Source organism: Poromitra crassiceps (genome assembly GCF_964638095.1).
Source record: "Poromitra crassiceps genome assembly, chromosome: 7".
Lineage (NCBI taxonomy): Eukaryota > Metazoa > Chordata > Actinopteri > Beryciformes > Melamphaidae > Poromitra > Poromitra crassiceps.
In genome coordinates this window covers 49,372,398-49,388,130 of record NC_139628.1, presented here as the reverse complement: position 1 = coordinate 49,388,130, position 15,733 = coordinate 49,372,398, and the positions used below count along the sequence as shown (strand labels likewise).

Sequence of the window (15,733 nt, the reverse complement as noted above, 5' to 3'; positions counted from 1 at the left end):
TACGTTCGAGTATGCACAGTCTCGCTGTCGCCGCTCGGCGGCGGCAAGGCTCCAAGTCGTGGCTGCGCATAACCATGCCGGGTGCTTTAGTGTATGTTGGTGTTAGAGTGTTGGTGTTAGTAGGATGTGTGCTTCTCGGCTGGAGCGCAGTCAAAGAGTATTGAAAGAAAGAGACAAAGCTTTTGTGCTTTTTTTTTTTTTACAACAGCGCTGCAGCCATGATGTTGCAGTGGAACAAACTATTAGTAAGTTATTTGATGATGTATAAATATCCAAACATATATTAGAATGTTTTCATAGAACACCGACGCTTATACAGGTAGGAAAACTGACTTGAGAGGCGAGGGGACCTTTTTTAAGGAACAAGTTTGCTCTGCCTCGTCTGGCATCTGTGTTTTTCTCCTTCCGCAATCTGTGGTTTTCTTCACAGCCGGTGAATTTAGAAGAGCAGGCCATCAGCCTTATCAGTTGGGGGAACCTTTCCCGCTAGCCTCATAAATCACGGAGCAAAGAACCAGCACTAATGTTCTGGGAGTTGGGTTTGCTTGGAGTTTGGACAGAGTGTGGGTACCTTCTGCGGTCCGCCGGGGAGGAAACGTAAACAAATTAATTCGGATTAACTTTAATGGCTCCTTCAAATTTCCTTGTGGGCCCGTCTCCAAATGGGATTAAGTGAATTTGCAGGAGACCCTCATTTCACATGTTGGTGGCGGGAGAACTTGTTAGATTTGCTTGAGCCTTGGACAATTCTAACTTGATCCAATAGATACAAATGAGAGATGTTCAGTGGATAATCCCTTTTACAGCTGTATCTCGGAAGGTCAGTCTTAAAAGGCCAGCATTTATATTAGTACTGTATGAAGGAAAGATGTGTGTGTTTACTAGAGATGCAAATTTATAATACATATCCTTAAGCGACCATCAGGTCACTTTAACGACCAATTAAAGGAGTAATCGCTATGTAAATGGCTTTTGACATAGAAAATAGAAAATACACAATGCTGGTTTTTACACCCGTCTTTAGGCCGACTCAACAAGTTAATCAACCAACCAAACTTCCTGCATTCCCTGTTATTATGCTTGTAGACGTGCTGCATCTCAACATTGCATTACAATGTTTACAATGAATAGATACTGTTTCCTTTTGGTGCAATTCTCCCACATAGTGGTGGAGCAGATGATGAAAATCATTCACATCATGAAGAAAAATCATCAAGATTTCTCCAAGATATATAAGCTATATATCTATATATAATACCGGTAGCTATATAAGCTATTTCCAGCCCACAAATACTATTTTGGGGGCAACTTGGTGTAGATTTGTCCAGTATGAATGATCTTGCTATCAAACCATACATTTATGACCAGAGAGAAGCCAGATTTATTCCACATAAATTAAAAAGTAATGTGTGTATAGTTTGATATCACTGGTATCAGCCTTGAAAAACCATATTGTTAAAAAGCTAATCTGTTTCATGTCTTTTCTCTTTCCTCCCTGGTGGTCTCTCTTCTTCCTCCCAGTCAGAACAGCCCAGTCCAGCCAGTTCCAGCTCCAGTTCAGGCTTTGCTCCCACGCATCACAAACGCCAAGGTAATTGGTTGGTACGCACACACACCTGTTACACTTGATATTAGGGGTATGAGACATGGAAATGAAACCATAACCATTTAGGAAAAATCTCTAACCGAATTAAATAATGTTATGAAAGTGATGACGTTATTTTCATAAACATAATGTGTTTTGGAGACACTGATTCATTCATATCTCATATGAATTCAACATATAAACAATTTGTCAATAAAACAAATTATTTCGAGGTGAAAGGTGAATAATACTGATAGTTTTAACTAAGATCTCGTCTTTTTGAACGAGTATAAAACATCACAATTCCCATTTCTACGGTGTACTTCGGTGGTACGCATTTATGAAATTATTGAAAACGATTAACTTGTATCTGATTATTAAAGGCAGTGAATCTGTGGAATTGAGCGAAACTAAGCAAGTAAAATGGGGAGGGAGGTCCCAGGCTTTGACTGAGGGCCGAGGGGAGGCCCACAGTGTCAGACTTTGAAAAGCTCCGCTCAGCACATTTTAAAACTGCAACAGTTGACACAACTTGAACGCTACCCACGTATATTAACCCATCAAACCCTTCAGCTACTTATACTCTCACTCATAATGTCAAAATAGAAGCCATGCGATTTGAGATATTGTTCGTTTGACACTAGTGTTGCACTCTTTTCTTCACAGTAGGTTCTGCTGTCAGCTAAAGAGTAAGGCCGTGGCCACACTGATCCGTCAGGAAATGGACAGAATTATAAAACGGATCGATGTATGTCCGTTGCATGTACAAGTAACCTACTTGTACAGCAGGTGGCGGTAAGCACCTTGAAGGTGTCAGCGACCCGCCTATAAACCGAGAGAAGAAGAAAGCTGACGTTAGCTAGCTGTTAGCTCTGTGCGCTACGTTACTTATGTGGCACTAAAACGCCACTGAATGACCAGATTGATGTAATGCTCGGCCAGTTCGAGTCTTGCTGTTTCCATGAAGCCCACCAGCTGTTGGCTAGTTGTTGATATTTATAACGGTAAAATAACATTATGTTATATCGATGCGGACAACCCGCTCAACCATTTCCGCTGTGGGAACGCCTCCTCGACTCTGATTGGCTAAACGGACGGTGACTATCCGTCCATCCGATACGTCCATCCAGAAAAAGTTCAGCCCCCTTGAACTTTTCTGTCCATCAAAATGTATGCAGATTTTCTGGATGCGTATGATTCATCAGTGCTCCACAGACAGACAGACAGACAGCTGTCTTGAAAATGAATGGAAGTGAACAGAGAAATGAACGACGGACAGAGACCACGGATCAGTGTGGCCACCCCCTAAAATGGAGCGTTTCAGACAGAGGCTGGACTGAGGGGCTGCTTAAAGGGACAGTACAAGATAAATAAATGTTTTTTTGAACTGTGGATCATGCGAAGCTACTCTAGGAGAGTCCCAGAATAAAATAATAATCAAATATAGAAGTGGAAATTAGCATAATAGGTCCCCTTTAAGAGGCTTTTTTGGGCGAAACCCAGCCTTGGTGCCTTGGTCATAGGAGAGCTGCTTGCTTGCGTTGAGGGTGACCTCTGCGTGACCTCTGCTTGTGCGTTGAGGGTGACCTCTGCGTGACCTCTGCTTGTGTGTTTGCATTTTATGTGGACGCAGTGGTGGACTTCGTCATCAGGAAAAGGGTGGCTATTCCTGCCGCCACCCACACAGGTAACGAGTTCCCCCGAGACCCGCCTCCGAGGCCTTCTGATTGGACGCCTCATGGAGACCCAAAATCAGCCCACTTTCAGGTTAGGGATAGGAACAAAGGGATTTTATCCACCATTCATTTTTCAATAGATAGATCATGAAATGCTTATAAAAAATAGTTTTACTTGGTCAAACCAGGTGACTCGGCTATATTTAGAATGAGGAGAGATAGAAGACCAAAAACTATATATATATAATATATATATATATATAATATATATATATATATAATATATATATATATATATATATATATATATATACACACACACTAATCGGTTTTATTTTTTTGTTCAAGTAAGTCTATGGAAAATAAAATGGCAGATGAAATCCCTTGGTTCATATGCCTAACCCGGATGTGGGCGTGACTTTGGCTCTCTATTCACACCTACATGCCACAGCCCCCAAACCCCCCCCAACCCAACCCAACCCCAGTCACATCTGCATGGAGAATATTTTGGTGCGCTTGCATGAGAATTCATGCATCTCCCTGTCTCCAATCACCAGCTCAGAATCCAGCAGTCCTGATCCAGTAACAGTCCTGAATGATCCAGTAGCATGTTTCATGTTGCGCCTGATGATCTCTAAAAGGCCTGACATGGTTCCGCGTCATTGCCAGCGCCGCAGATGGGTCGGCCTGTCGGCGCAGCTCGGCGGAGGGGACGTGCAGCTCCTCAAAAATGTGACTAGGCGGCGCGGACGTGCTTATGCTTATAAAATGCTTATAAAAAATACTTTTCCAAGTGATTCAGCTATATTTAGAATCACCAGAGACCGTAGAACATTTCACTCGGACCGAAATGTAAAAAAAAAACGTGTTTTGTTCAGAGTGAAATGTTCCACATGTATGGTCTCTCATGATTCAATATATAGGTGTATTTTTTATAAGCATTTTAAGACATTTCTATGGAAAAAATAACACATGTAGCGATGCATGCCTAAACCGGAAGTGGGTGTGACTTTGGCTCTCTATAACTTCTAGACCAGTGGTCTAGAAACTGGGGTACATGGAGCTGTTACAGGGGGTACTTGAGAGAGAGGAAACCTTTTGAAAAATGTAAGAATAAATCATGAAAATGAATAAAACATTAAAATAAATCTGCTCAGGAGGCTCTAATTGCAACTCTTTCACTCGATTTCTTATTTTGTAATGTTATATTCTTCAAAAGGTGGGTTATCATTTATACATTCATGCATCATATGCTATAGTTTTCTCTTGCAGCTGTCTAAGCAGAATGTAGTCGGGTAAAGGGGGCTACTTGGATTCCACAATCAGGGAAAGGGGGTACTGAAGCCAGAAAGGTTTGAGAACCACTGTTCTGTTCTAGACCCACTATTCATTAGTTTCAGTCACATTTTTGCTGTAGCCGCCACACCGAGGACCGAACGGAACGCAGCGTCCAACTTTTTAGTACCTGTTTTTACAATGATAAGTCTATGGGGGAGGACTGTTCAAACCATGCCCCCCCCCATGTTGTGGTCACTATGTCACTGTTACTTTCCACTGCACTATTTCTGTGTCTACTGGTTTCACGTCGGGTCTGCTTCACTTTGACGGGTGGGAACTGGGAAAACATGTTTTTCTCATTTTGTGCACCAAGCATTTTATGAGATTTCATGAAACCAGGCTCCTGAGTGTGTGAGTTCCAATGTGTTTCCCCACCCAGATTTATCATCATCATGCCGGTTCCAGGGTTTGAACCGACGACCTTCCGGTCACAGCCTCGCTTCTCTAAGCTTTAGGCCACTGCTTCCCTATGCCGATATTTTCCAACCCTTTTGGCAGATACTGATATCTGCACACGTTTCTCCCACCTAATCTCAGAGAACATCAAGTCTGTCCTGTAGTGGAATTAACACATTATTAAGCCTACTCTTCTGGTGATGTCCCAATGGCAGATGCAGACATAAATACAATGCTTTTCAAAATGGACACATTCACTGGACAAAATAAGAAAACAACTTTATTTTTTCTTTCCAACATAACTAAGATTCATCTTGGATGATGCTCTTCCTGGCTTAGCGTTAGCTTCATTTAACCCATTGATACCTGATGCAGCATTTGCATGTATATCCCTCATTTGTGTGTGTGTGTGTGTATCCCTTTAAGACCGCGAAACCGCGTCACGCGGTTCGCGGTCTTAAAGAGATACACACACAAATGCTGCATCAGGTATCAATGGGTTAAGCGTCATTTTATCGGCCTGCCATATCTGCAGAAATGCTGGTTTTGGGCCGATGCAGATATTTCATTTTAAAGCCTTTATCGGCCGATACCGATGATGTGCTGATATCATCGTGCATCCCTATAGTGTATCCCCAGGCTTACTGGGAAGCGAACCAGCAACCTTTCCTAACCTCCAGGTCACTGCAGCATGGGATCCTCGGGGTCCGACCACAAGCCCCACTGGACCATCTCACCATCACTCCCACTGCACAGCATGGCTGCTGCTTTGAGCATGAGGAGCCGTAGCTTACGCCCAGTGCAAGTGTTATCTTTGCTAGTTTCTAGCACTCAAAATCTCCCTTTTCTTCTTTTGATTACCACTGGGGTCAGTACATCAAACGATGTGTTTCAGCGACCCAGTGGTATTTAAAAGAAACAAAGGGAAGAAAGGGGGGTAAACATGTATCTGTGCTGCGATATGTTTTGTTGAACTTCAATAAAAAGCTATTTTTCACACAAAAAAGGGGGAGGCGGGAATGTGAGTGCTAGAAACTAGCAAAGAGAACGCTTGCCCTTGCACTTTCACTGGGCGTACGTACGATATGGCCCGAGGTGTTTCTTGTACTTAATTGAAAGCTAATGTTAGATGTGTTTCTGTCCCTGCTCTCTTGTCTGGTTCTCTCACACAGTGTTGGGTCCACTGCAGTCCATCATCCAGGATCTGCACACAGACGACGATGAGGATTCGGAAGACGAGGATGAGAACGACATGGACTCAGACATGGAACGGCCGGCGCACACACACCTAACGCACCACCAGCGCAGGTCCGTACATGGTCGTGGTCGGCACCAGACCGCTGCAATACAATTTGTATGCCAGAAAAAAGGCATGAAATGAAACTTTAGTGATGGAGAAAATGGTTGTTTCTGCTTCAAATTCACAATTAACGATATTGGATATTTTTGGGGGACGATATCAGATATGCCGATATTTGCAACTCTTTTGGCTGATTGCCGATACCGATATATGCACGGTATTAGTGCCATGTTGTGGGATTTCCGGGATGTATAGTAAAATAAAAACCGATTTGGGTGGCTACTGGCTAACCTACTTTGTTAATGGATTATTCAAGTTTTTTAGTAAAGTACGGTCCATTTGGTACTTTGTATTCATCCAAAAATGTATGTATGTGTGCCACTCTCAAAGGTGCTGGAACATTCCTACTTTAAACCCCGGTTCTCTTGTGTACATAGGGTCAGTTTAAGTGACGGCAGCGAGAGTGACAACAGCTCCTCCCCCTCACCCCTCTCCCGCAACGAGGCCCCGCCCTTATTAAAGAGCAGTAATAACCAGGTAAGACCAGTAATCACCAGGTAAGGTGATTCAGAATATGCTGTGATGTGTGTTTGTAGATTGATCAGAATATGCTGTGGTGTGTGTTTGTAGAGTGATCAGAATATGCTGTGATGTGTGTTTGTACATTGATGCCCTAGTTCCATAGAAGGCCAATATTTGCCAACTGATATCATTCAACCATAATAATGCTGTAAATGGGTTTTACTCTCTGTGTTTGTTCTGTTCTCTACCAGATACTGGAAGTGAAGAGTCCCACCAAGCAGACCAAGCAGGACAAGAATAAAAATCTAGATTGTGACAACAAGGTACGCAGCTTTTTCCTTTCTATTTGTTTTTACGACCCCGCTGGCAGGAGGCATTATGTTTTCGGGTTGTCTGTCCATCCCATGCTCGTTAACGCAATACAGTATCTCCTTCAGGGAATTTCTTCAAAATTTGGCTCAAACATCCACTTTGACTCAAGGATGAACTAATTAGATTTTGATGGTCAAATTTCAAGGTCACTGTGAAGTCACGTCCGTCCGTACCATCAAGGAAGGGGCGGGGCTAGGGAAAGAGCCGTAGCTAGGGATAGGGAGGTTGTAGAGAGTTGGGATTCGAGGCGTGGCTTGGGAGATGTGGGTGGTGGGAGTGGGGGCCGTGGTGAGGGAAAGGGGTGGGGAAAGGGGCCGTAGCTAGGGATAGGAAGGGTTTAGAGTGTCGGGGTTTGAGGGGTGAGTAGGGGAGTGGTTAGGGGTATGTTTAGGGTTAGTTGAGGGGTGAGTAGGGGAGTGGTTAGGGGTATGTTTAGGGTTAGGAGTAGGGCCATAATAATAGCCTGGTTAAAAGCATCCTGATAATGTGACCTCACATTCTGTTTGGCTCTACGCATCGCTCTGGACTTCAATCCCTTCACAGTGGGTGGGTGTACTTGCCTTCACAGACAACTCCTTCAGCCAATCAGCATCGCCAAATCCAAATCCACTCAGAAGAACAGCGAAAATGTCTTTTCTGCCGAGGAACTCCATTGGATCATACTCTTGTTCTTGTTTACTTGTTGTTATTGAGTCTATTTCTGCAATAACTGCACTTATCGCTGTGTTTACTCTATTAACGTTATCATTACCGTCGCTGTGTTTACTCTATTCACGTTATCATTACCGTCGCTGTGTTTACTCTATTCACGTTATCGTTACCGCTCGTTGCTTTGGGAGACGGATGTTTTGCCTGATTGGCTCGGTCACGTCATCAACTACGCCGCTGTCTCTGATTGGCCCTGTTACATTGTAAATTTCTGAAAATTGCTGTGAGCGCCTGGACGTCCAGACTGATATATATATATATATATATATAGAGTGCAGAATGTGAGGTCATGTGATCAGGATAGCATAGTAAATGCTGGTAAAAAAAAAAAAGGATAAAGCGAAAGCAAGCATTCATGGTTTGCTGTGTGACTTGCAGGCTTACCTGGATGAGCTGGTGGAACTGCACAGAAGACTCATGACACTAAGAGAGGGTCATATACTACAACAGGTGAGCTGCTTGACTCCTGGCTGTTGGAGGAAAAGTTCCACCCTCACACAGGGCACTCCCCCACTCTATATTGACACAGGGCACTCCCCTGCTCTATATTGACACAGGGCACTCCCCTGCTCTATATTCACACAGGGCACTCCCCCACTCTGTATTCACACAGGGCACTCCCCCGCTCTATATTCACACAGGGCACTCCCCCGCACTATATTGACACAGGGCACTCCCCCGCTCTATATTCACACAGGGCACTCCTCCCCTGCTCTGTATTCACACAGGGCACTCCTCCGCTCTATATTCACACAGGGCACTCCTCCCCTGCTCTGTATTCACACAGGGCACTCCCCCGCTCTATATTCACACAGGCCACTCCCCCGCTCTATATTCACACAGGGCACTCCCCCGCTCTATATTCACACAGGGCACTCCCCTGCTCCATATTCACACAGGGCACTCCCCCGCTCTATATTCACACAGGGCACTCCCCCGCTCTATATTCACACAGGGCACTCCTCCGCTCTATATTCACACAGGGCACTCCTCCGCTCTATATTCACACAGGGCACTCCTCCGCTCTATATTCACACAGGGCACTCCTCCGCTCTATATTCACACAGGCCACTCCCCCGCTCTATATTCACACAGGGCACTCCTCCGCTCTATATTCACACAGGGCACTCCTCCGCTCTATATTCACACAGGGCACTCCCCCGCTCTATATTCACACAGGGCACTCCCCCACTCTACATTCACACAGGGCACTCCCCCGCTCTATATTCACACAGGGCACTCCCCCGCTCTGTATTCACACAGGGCACTCCCCCGCTCTGTATTCACACAGGGCACTCCCCGCTCTGTATTCACACAGGGCACTCCCCCGCTCTGTATTCACACAGGGCACTCCCCGGCTCTATATTCACACAGGGCACTCCCCCGCTCTGTATTCACACAGGGCACTCCCCCGCTCTATATTCACACAGGGCACTCCCCCGCTCTATATTCACACAGGGCACTCCCCCGCTCTGTATTCACACAGGGCACTCCCCGCTCTATATTCACACAGGGCACTCCCCGCTCTATATTCACACAGGGCACTCCCCCGCTCTATATTCACACAGGGCATTCCCCGCTCTGTATTCACACAGGGCACTCCCCGCTCTATATTCACACAGGGCACTCCCCCGCTCTATATTGACACAGGGCACTCCCCCGCTCTATATTCACACAGGGCACTCCCCGCTCTATATTCACACAGGGCACTCCCCCGCTCTATATTCACACAGGGCACTCCCCCGCTCTATATTCACACAGGGCACTCCCCCACTCTATATTCACACAGGGCACTCCCCCGCTCTGTATTCACACAGAGCACTCCCCCGCTCTGTATTCACACAGAGCACTCCCCCGCTCTGTATTCACACAGGGCACTCCCCCGCTCTGTATTCACACAGAGCACTCCCCCACTCTATATTCACACAGGGCACTCCCCCGCTCTATATTCACACAGGGCACTCCCCGCTCTATATTCACACAGGGCACTCCCCCGCTCTGTATTCACACAGAGCACTCCCCCGCTCTATATTCACACAGGGCACTCCCCGCTCTATATTCACACAGGGCACTCCCCCGCTCTGTATTCACACAGAGCACTCCCCCGCTCTATATTCACACAGGGCACTCCCCCGCTCTGTATTCACACAGAGCACTCCCCTGCTCTATATTCACACAGGGCACTCCCCCGCTCTATATTCACACAGGGCACTCCCCTGCTCTGTATTCACACAGAGCACTCCCCTGCTCTATATTCACACAGAGCACTCCCCTGCTCTATATTCACACAGGGCACTCCCCTGCTCTATATTCACACAGGGCGCTCCCCTGCTCTATATTCACACAGGGCACTCCCCCGCTCTATATTCACACAGGGCACTCCCCCGCTCTGTATGCAAACTAGAAAAGTGCACTCAGTAGAGTGCAGATCTCCTGCCTCGTCTACTTCTACTTCAGTTAGTGATTTCCTACATTTCCCAGATGTCTTTTAACAAGCTCCAGAGGGGTTGTGAACTTGTTGCTTGTTGGTCGGCATATGGGCATATAAATATAAGCAGCTAGCCAACTAGTTGGTGAGCGTGTCTATGATCTTTATTCAAAAGGCAGCATGTCCTGTGGCTGCATTGCATTCTGGCCTGTTGAGGCTACTGTTGGTGGAGAAATCTCTTCTTCTTCTCTGGATGATTGTTGAACATCTAAACTCCACTTCAGCTGCCCTGACAATAACTTCACGTCACATGTTTACGTTTGGCCAATTATCAACGGGAATACCATCAATACACCACCAAGCAACAAAATGGACCCAGAAGTGCTGACGGCACGTCAATAGTTGTTTAAGTGTTGTGGGGTGTGTTTTTCCTTTTAATGAGCGTACTGTAGTGGTTGGATAACAACTCGCACTCAAAAGTCTCACAATTATTTCAAAGTATCAAAAGCATCACCGTGTACACGTGTGTCGTTTTTGTTGTTGTTGGGTTTTGTTTTGTTTTTGTTTGTTTTTTAATCAGAGTGATAACATTTAATTCATCTAATGTCATGGTTGACTCATGGTTGATTTGGTTGTAACACATGCATACTGAACATTCAGAAACGAGAGGGCACTCAGTAGAGCGCACACCTCCACCACGGCGTGTTACGCGAATCCGTTTGGAACCTAGGCGCCATTTTGTGATTGACTACCCCCATTGCCACACCCCCTTTTCGCCAGTGGGTGTGGAAAGTTAATCAGTTCTAAGTTGGCCCATGACCAACCTTTCTACCAAGTGTCATGGCGTCACATGGATCCATGTGGAAGTTACTGTAAGCACGTCTTAGTGATTGAACGCACCCATTACAGCGCCCCCTTTTGGCCAGTGGGCGTGGAAAGTTAATCACTTCTAAGTTGGTCCATGACCAACCCCAGACAGACAGACAGACAGACAGACAGACAGACAGACAGACAGACAGACAGACGGTCAAAAGCCCCATCAGATTGCTGATACATGTATGGGCGGCTTTTCCCCCCGGTTCTCACAGATCTTTGAAGAGAAGCTCCGATCGGTCACAGAATCCTCCGTAATCTGCGCCTTCATCTGGAAACAATGAATTATTTGGTGAACCTCTCTCCACCTAAGAGATTGCACGTTCCTTGCTTATGTTCTCGAGGCCTATCGTATGACCGCATTCATGGATCTTCCCGGCGGCCGCTGCCAAGTTCTGCCTCGCTCTCCCGACCAGACGTTTGGCTCCGAGGGGGAGGACAAAAAAAAAAGTGAGAAGGCCCCGTTCAAAACGGCGTCCTCCTCCGGCGCACGGCGCTAACGCACGCCGTCATCAAGCTAATCCACTGAAGTTCACCCACTGCCTCCACTTCCTCTGCTGCTGCAAGACATGGAAATGATTAACTGTGCAGCCGCGCGTACTGGTAACAATCTCATATTATAGAGAGACCTGTAATGCAGATGGCGTGTCTCGAGATGGCTGTATGCTACACGCTATATCTTATATCTATATCTTATATAGGGAGTCTCCCTATTTTTAACCCGTTCTCTTGCTGTGCTCCCGATTGGTCATTTCTCACCATTAATCCCTCAATTTCGTTCAAATGTCTGTAACGGGCTGAGTTTTAAAGCTAAGAGTGAAGTATCTGGTGTCAACTAGAAGACCTACGGCATGCAGGTCATGTTAGCTTGTCAGGAAGAGGGCTAAATAACGCTCTAAGCTTTAAAAAATATATATATTTTCGAAGTGGTCCCTTGTGACCGCTCACCTCAAAATATCTGAATGAGAATGGGTTCTCTAAGGCCACCCATGAGACTCCCCTTTTACAGATGGGGTAGCACGAGTCTACAGAGCAATTGGCCTTTTTCACCTCAGCCATTTTTGTGTCTAAAATGCAGGATGTAACACAGGTGCAACCAACACATTAACGAGGGCCCCGCCACTGGAACACCTAAATGGATGATTGGAAGTTGGAAACCCTCATTAATGCTTTGCTTGCACCTGTGTTACTTCCTGCCTTTTAGACACAAAAAGCCTGCTGGTGAAAAAGGTCACATCAACGACTTGAGTTTTGACGGGCGTGACTGATCTCATTCTTCATCACAGCCTAATGTTGGCAGGTATGACATCACAGCCTAATGTTGGCAGGTATGACATCACAGCCTAATGTTGGCAGGTATGACATCACAGCCTAATGTTGGCCGGTGGGACATACTGTCAATTTGGTAGCTGTTCCCCAGTTGAAAACAGATCATGTACGGCAAGGAAAACGAGCACGCGGCGCAAAATCGCTGCCTGCCCCGAACCGAAGCAAGGCATCGGTGAAGCGCGCGCCTGACTGCTGTCATAACAACGGGCCGCCAATGCTTTCCACATGGAGGAGGAGCCACACTTTGTAGGGTGAAAGAGATCAGGTTGGGTCCCCCCTTTTTCCAACATTGCATCCAGACACATGGGCCCCCCCCCCCCCCCCCCCCCGCGCCCAGCTTCCTTTTCACTGCTGGGGAGAGTCTGGAACCAATAACACCCCCACCCCTCCCCACCCCACCACCACCACTACTGCCACTGCAGTCACAGTACAGTGCTGGCGATGAGAGTGCAAGCTCCACTCTCCTACTACGATGTGGTGGGGGGAAAAAACCATGCGCCGCCTGCTGCTGCCCACAATGAGTTTTTAATTAGTCTTTATTGTGTTCTGTCCAGCCAATACCTTTCTGTCTCAACACACTGAGTGTTCTGTCCAGCCAATACCTTTCTGTCTCAACACACGGAGTGTTCTGTCCAGCCAATACCTTTCTGTCTCAACACACGGAGTGTTCTGTCCAGCCAATACCTTTCTGTCTCAACACATGGAGTGTTCTGTCCAGCCAATACCTTTCTGTCTCAACACACGGAGTGTTCTGTCCAGCCAATACCTTTCTGTCTCAACACACTGAGTGTTCTGTCCAGCCAATACCTTTCTGTCTCAACACACTGAGTGCTCTGTCCAGCCAATACCTTTCTGTCTCAACACACTCAGTGTTCTGTCCAGCCAATACCTTTCTGTCTCAACACACGGAGTGTTCTGTCCAGCCAATACCTTTCTGTCTCAACACACTCAGTGTTCTGTCCAGCCAATACCTTTCTGTCTCAACACACTGAGTGTTCTGTCCAGCCAATACCTTTCTGTCTCAACACACTTGAGTGGTCTGTCCAGCCAATACCTTTCTGTCTCAACACACGGAGTGTTCTGTCCAGCCAATACCTTTCTGTCTCAACACACTGAGGCTAAGGTTCGAGCGGCATGGCTTTTGAGGGACGATACTGATATATATAGATGCCCCTCTCTTCTCTGCGTGCAGTAGAAAGTAGCGACCTGCCCCTCCTGCTAGTTAGCTGAGCACAATGACTGGTAGTCCACAGAACTGGCTAGCCTACACCCATTAAGTCACACATTCCAACAGCGCCAAAACGCTTTTACTGTATGTAGTACTCTTATGTACATGTGAAACACGTGCATTCACCACGTTAATGTCAAATTATGAGACATTGTAATTTTCCAAGGAAATACCATAGCCGGATCTTCCGGGTTTTGTCAGGAAAGTAGTTCTGGCTATGTATTTGATTCGAAAATGTAATTCCTCTCTCTGTGAGAGAAATATAGCTCTTTGTGTTACCTTTCACATTTAAAGTGTCCAGTGAGAATGAATTTGATATAATAAAAAATAAACAAAACAGCTGCTTCCTGGTTGTACCTTCTCTGTTTTCCAGATTGTGAACCTGATCGAAGAGACTGGACACTTCCACATCACAAACACTACTTTTGACTTTGACCTTTGCTCGTTGGACAGAAGCACGGTGAGGAAACTCCAGAGTTACCTGGAGACCTCCGGACTGTCTTGAAGCTCTGAGCAGCTGGCTGCTGGGGAACACGAAAGTTCATCTCTTTCTCCACACACTTTTGTTTTGGGTCCTTTTTGAAATAAACTTGAACTTTTTTCGCTGCGACGCAAAAAGCCCCGCTGTGGCCGTGTCCAGTTGCCGTCTCTCGACGACGAGGGGGTGTCCCACCGCCGCCGAGAACCGGAGCCAAGTTGTGGTGGTGATGATGAAGCCCTGTCGACCAGGAGATCACCCAGAAAAGACCTGTCGACCAGGAGATCACCCAGAAAAGACCTGTCGACCAGGAGATCACCCAGAAAAGACCTGTCGACCAGGAGACCACCCAGAAAAGCCTTCAGTTGATAAAAAGAAAAGTGTGGGGAAAGGCTCGTTGCTCTTAATGAATGTGCATATTGTTACCATGTATGTTTCTTGGATTTGTTGTTCATCGTGAGAAATGCATGGTCAACACTGCCTTACGACATTGTAAGTCTTATTTATTGAATTTGATTTGCAGGTGTGTGTGTGTGTGTGTGTGCGTGCGCGTGCATGCGCGTGTGTGTGTGTGTGTGTGTGTGTGCGCGCGCGCGCGTGTGTGTGTGTGCGCGTGTGTGTGTGTGTGTGCGCGTGCATGCGCGTGTGTGTGTGTGTGTGTGACGGCAAAAAAAAGAAGACCGAATGAGACTTTGTGTAAGCACTTCACAACAGGCATATCTTTCAATCTGTGTGACAATTGGGCGTGACTGAGATGTCAGATTTTGGTCAAAGACAACTTGAATTTGCAATCACATATAATGAGTAAATCAATTAGAGTGGGGGATAAGATAGTGCCAAAATAACTTGCACTCATATTATAGGATGTGTGAGGTTGTAGCATGATTTGCAACTTTGCCAACAGCTGAATGACCAAATGCGTGTGGTACAATTTCTATGTTGTAGTTGTCGACAGCGCAACATATTTGCAAACGAATGCATTTGACGTTACGGGGCCATAACCGTTTCCTTTTTTGAGTGATGAATTATTAGCAGCCATTTGATGATGTCTTATAGCAGAATCACGCCTCAAGCTGTCATACTTCTATTATTAGAATGTGGTAAGATTGAATACGTATTTACAACTGCGTACCCCAGATACATTATTTATAATTAGTAACGTATCGACTAAATCTAGCTTGCTATGATCCGACCGGCGGCGCCCGGTGCTGCCACCATGTTGGTCCGGGTTGCCAGATCTGTGAAAACTAGCCCAATGGAATTCAACCTGCAGCAATACTTCAAAAGTATCTCTCACTTCCACGGATAAACCGTGCACCTGGCAACACGGTTATCATAGATAATACACGTGTTGCTGCACTCTGTAAAGCGTCATCGGTAGATTAGTCATTCATACATCGACCAGCCAATCGGGCATCTCGGACCGTATATGTCCGAAATAACCGCCAGTGGATAGATAAGCTTGCGTCCAGACCCATATGAATATGAATCTGCAGATTT

The 15,733-nt window shown here is 46.1% G+C and overlaps 1 protein-coding gene across 1 annotated transcript in view; it reads left to right on the top strand.

Annotated features, from left to right (window-relative positions):
* mllt3 (MLLT3 super elongation complex subunit) overlaps nt 1-14,260 on the top strand; it is a gene marked incomplete at its 3' end in the record, with an annotated part of 55,841 nt that extends 41,581 nt beyond the window's left edge. Inside the window, exons 7-13 of the mRNA XM_083640456.1 lie at nt 1,522-1,591; nt 3,219-3,272; nt 6,168-6,303; nt 6,733-6,832; nt 7,069-7,140; nt 8,276-8,347; nt 14,129-14,260. Coding sequence (XP_083496582.1) covers nt 1,522-1,591; nt 3,219-3,272; nt 6,168-6,303; nt 6,733-6,832; nt 7,069-7,140; nt 8,276-8,347; nt 14,129-14,260 — 636 coding nt within the window. The remainder of the gene's footprint in view (nt 1-1,521; nt 1,592-3,218; nt 3,273-6,167; nt 6,304-6,732; nt 6,833-7,068; nt 7,141-8,275; nt 8,348-14,128) is intronic.
* Between the last annotated feature and the right edge of the window lie 1,473 nt (nt 14,261-15,733).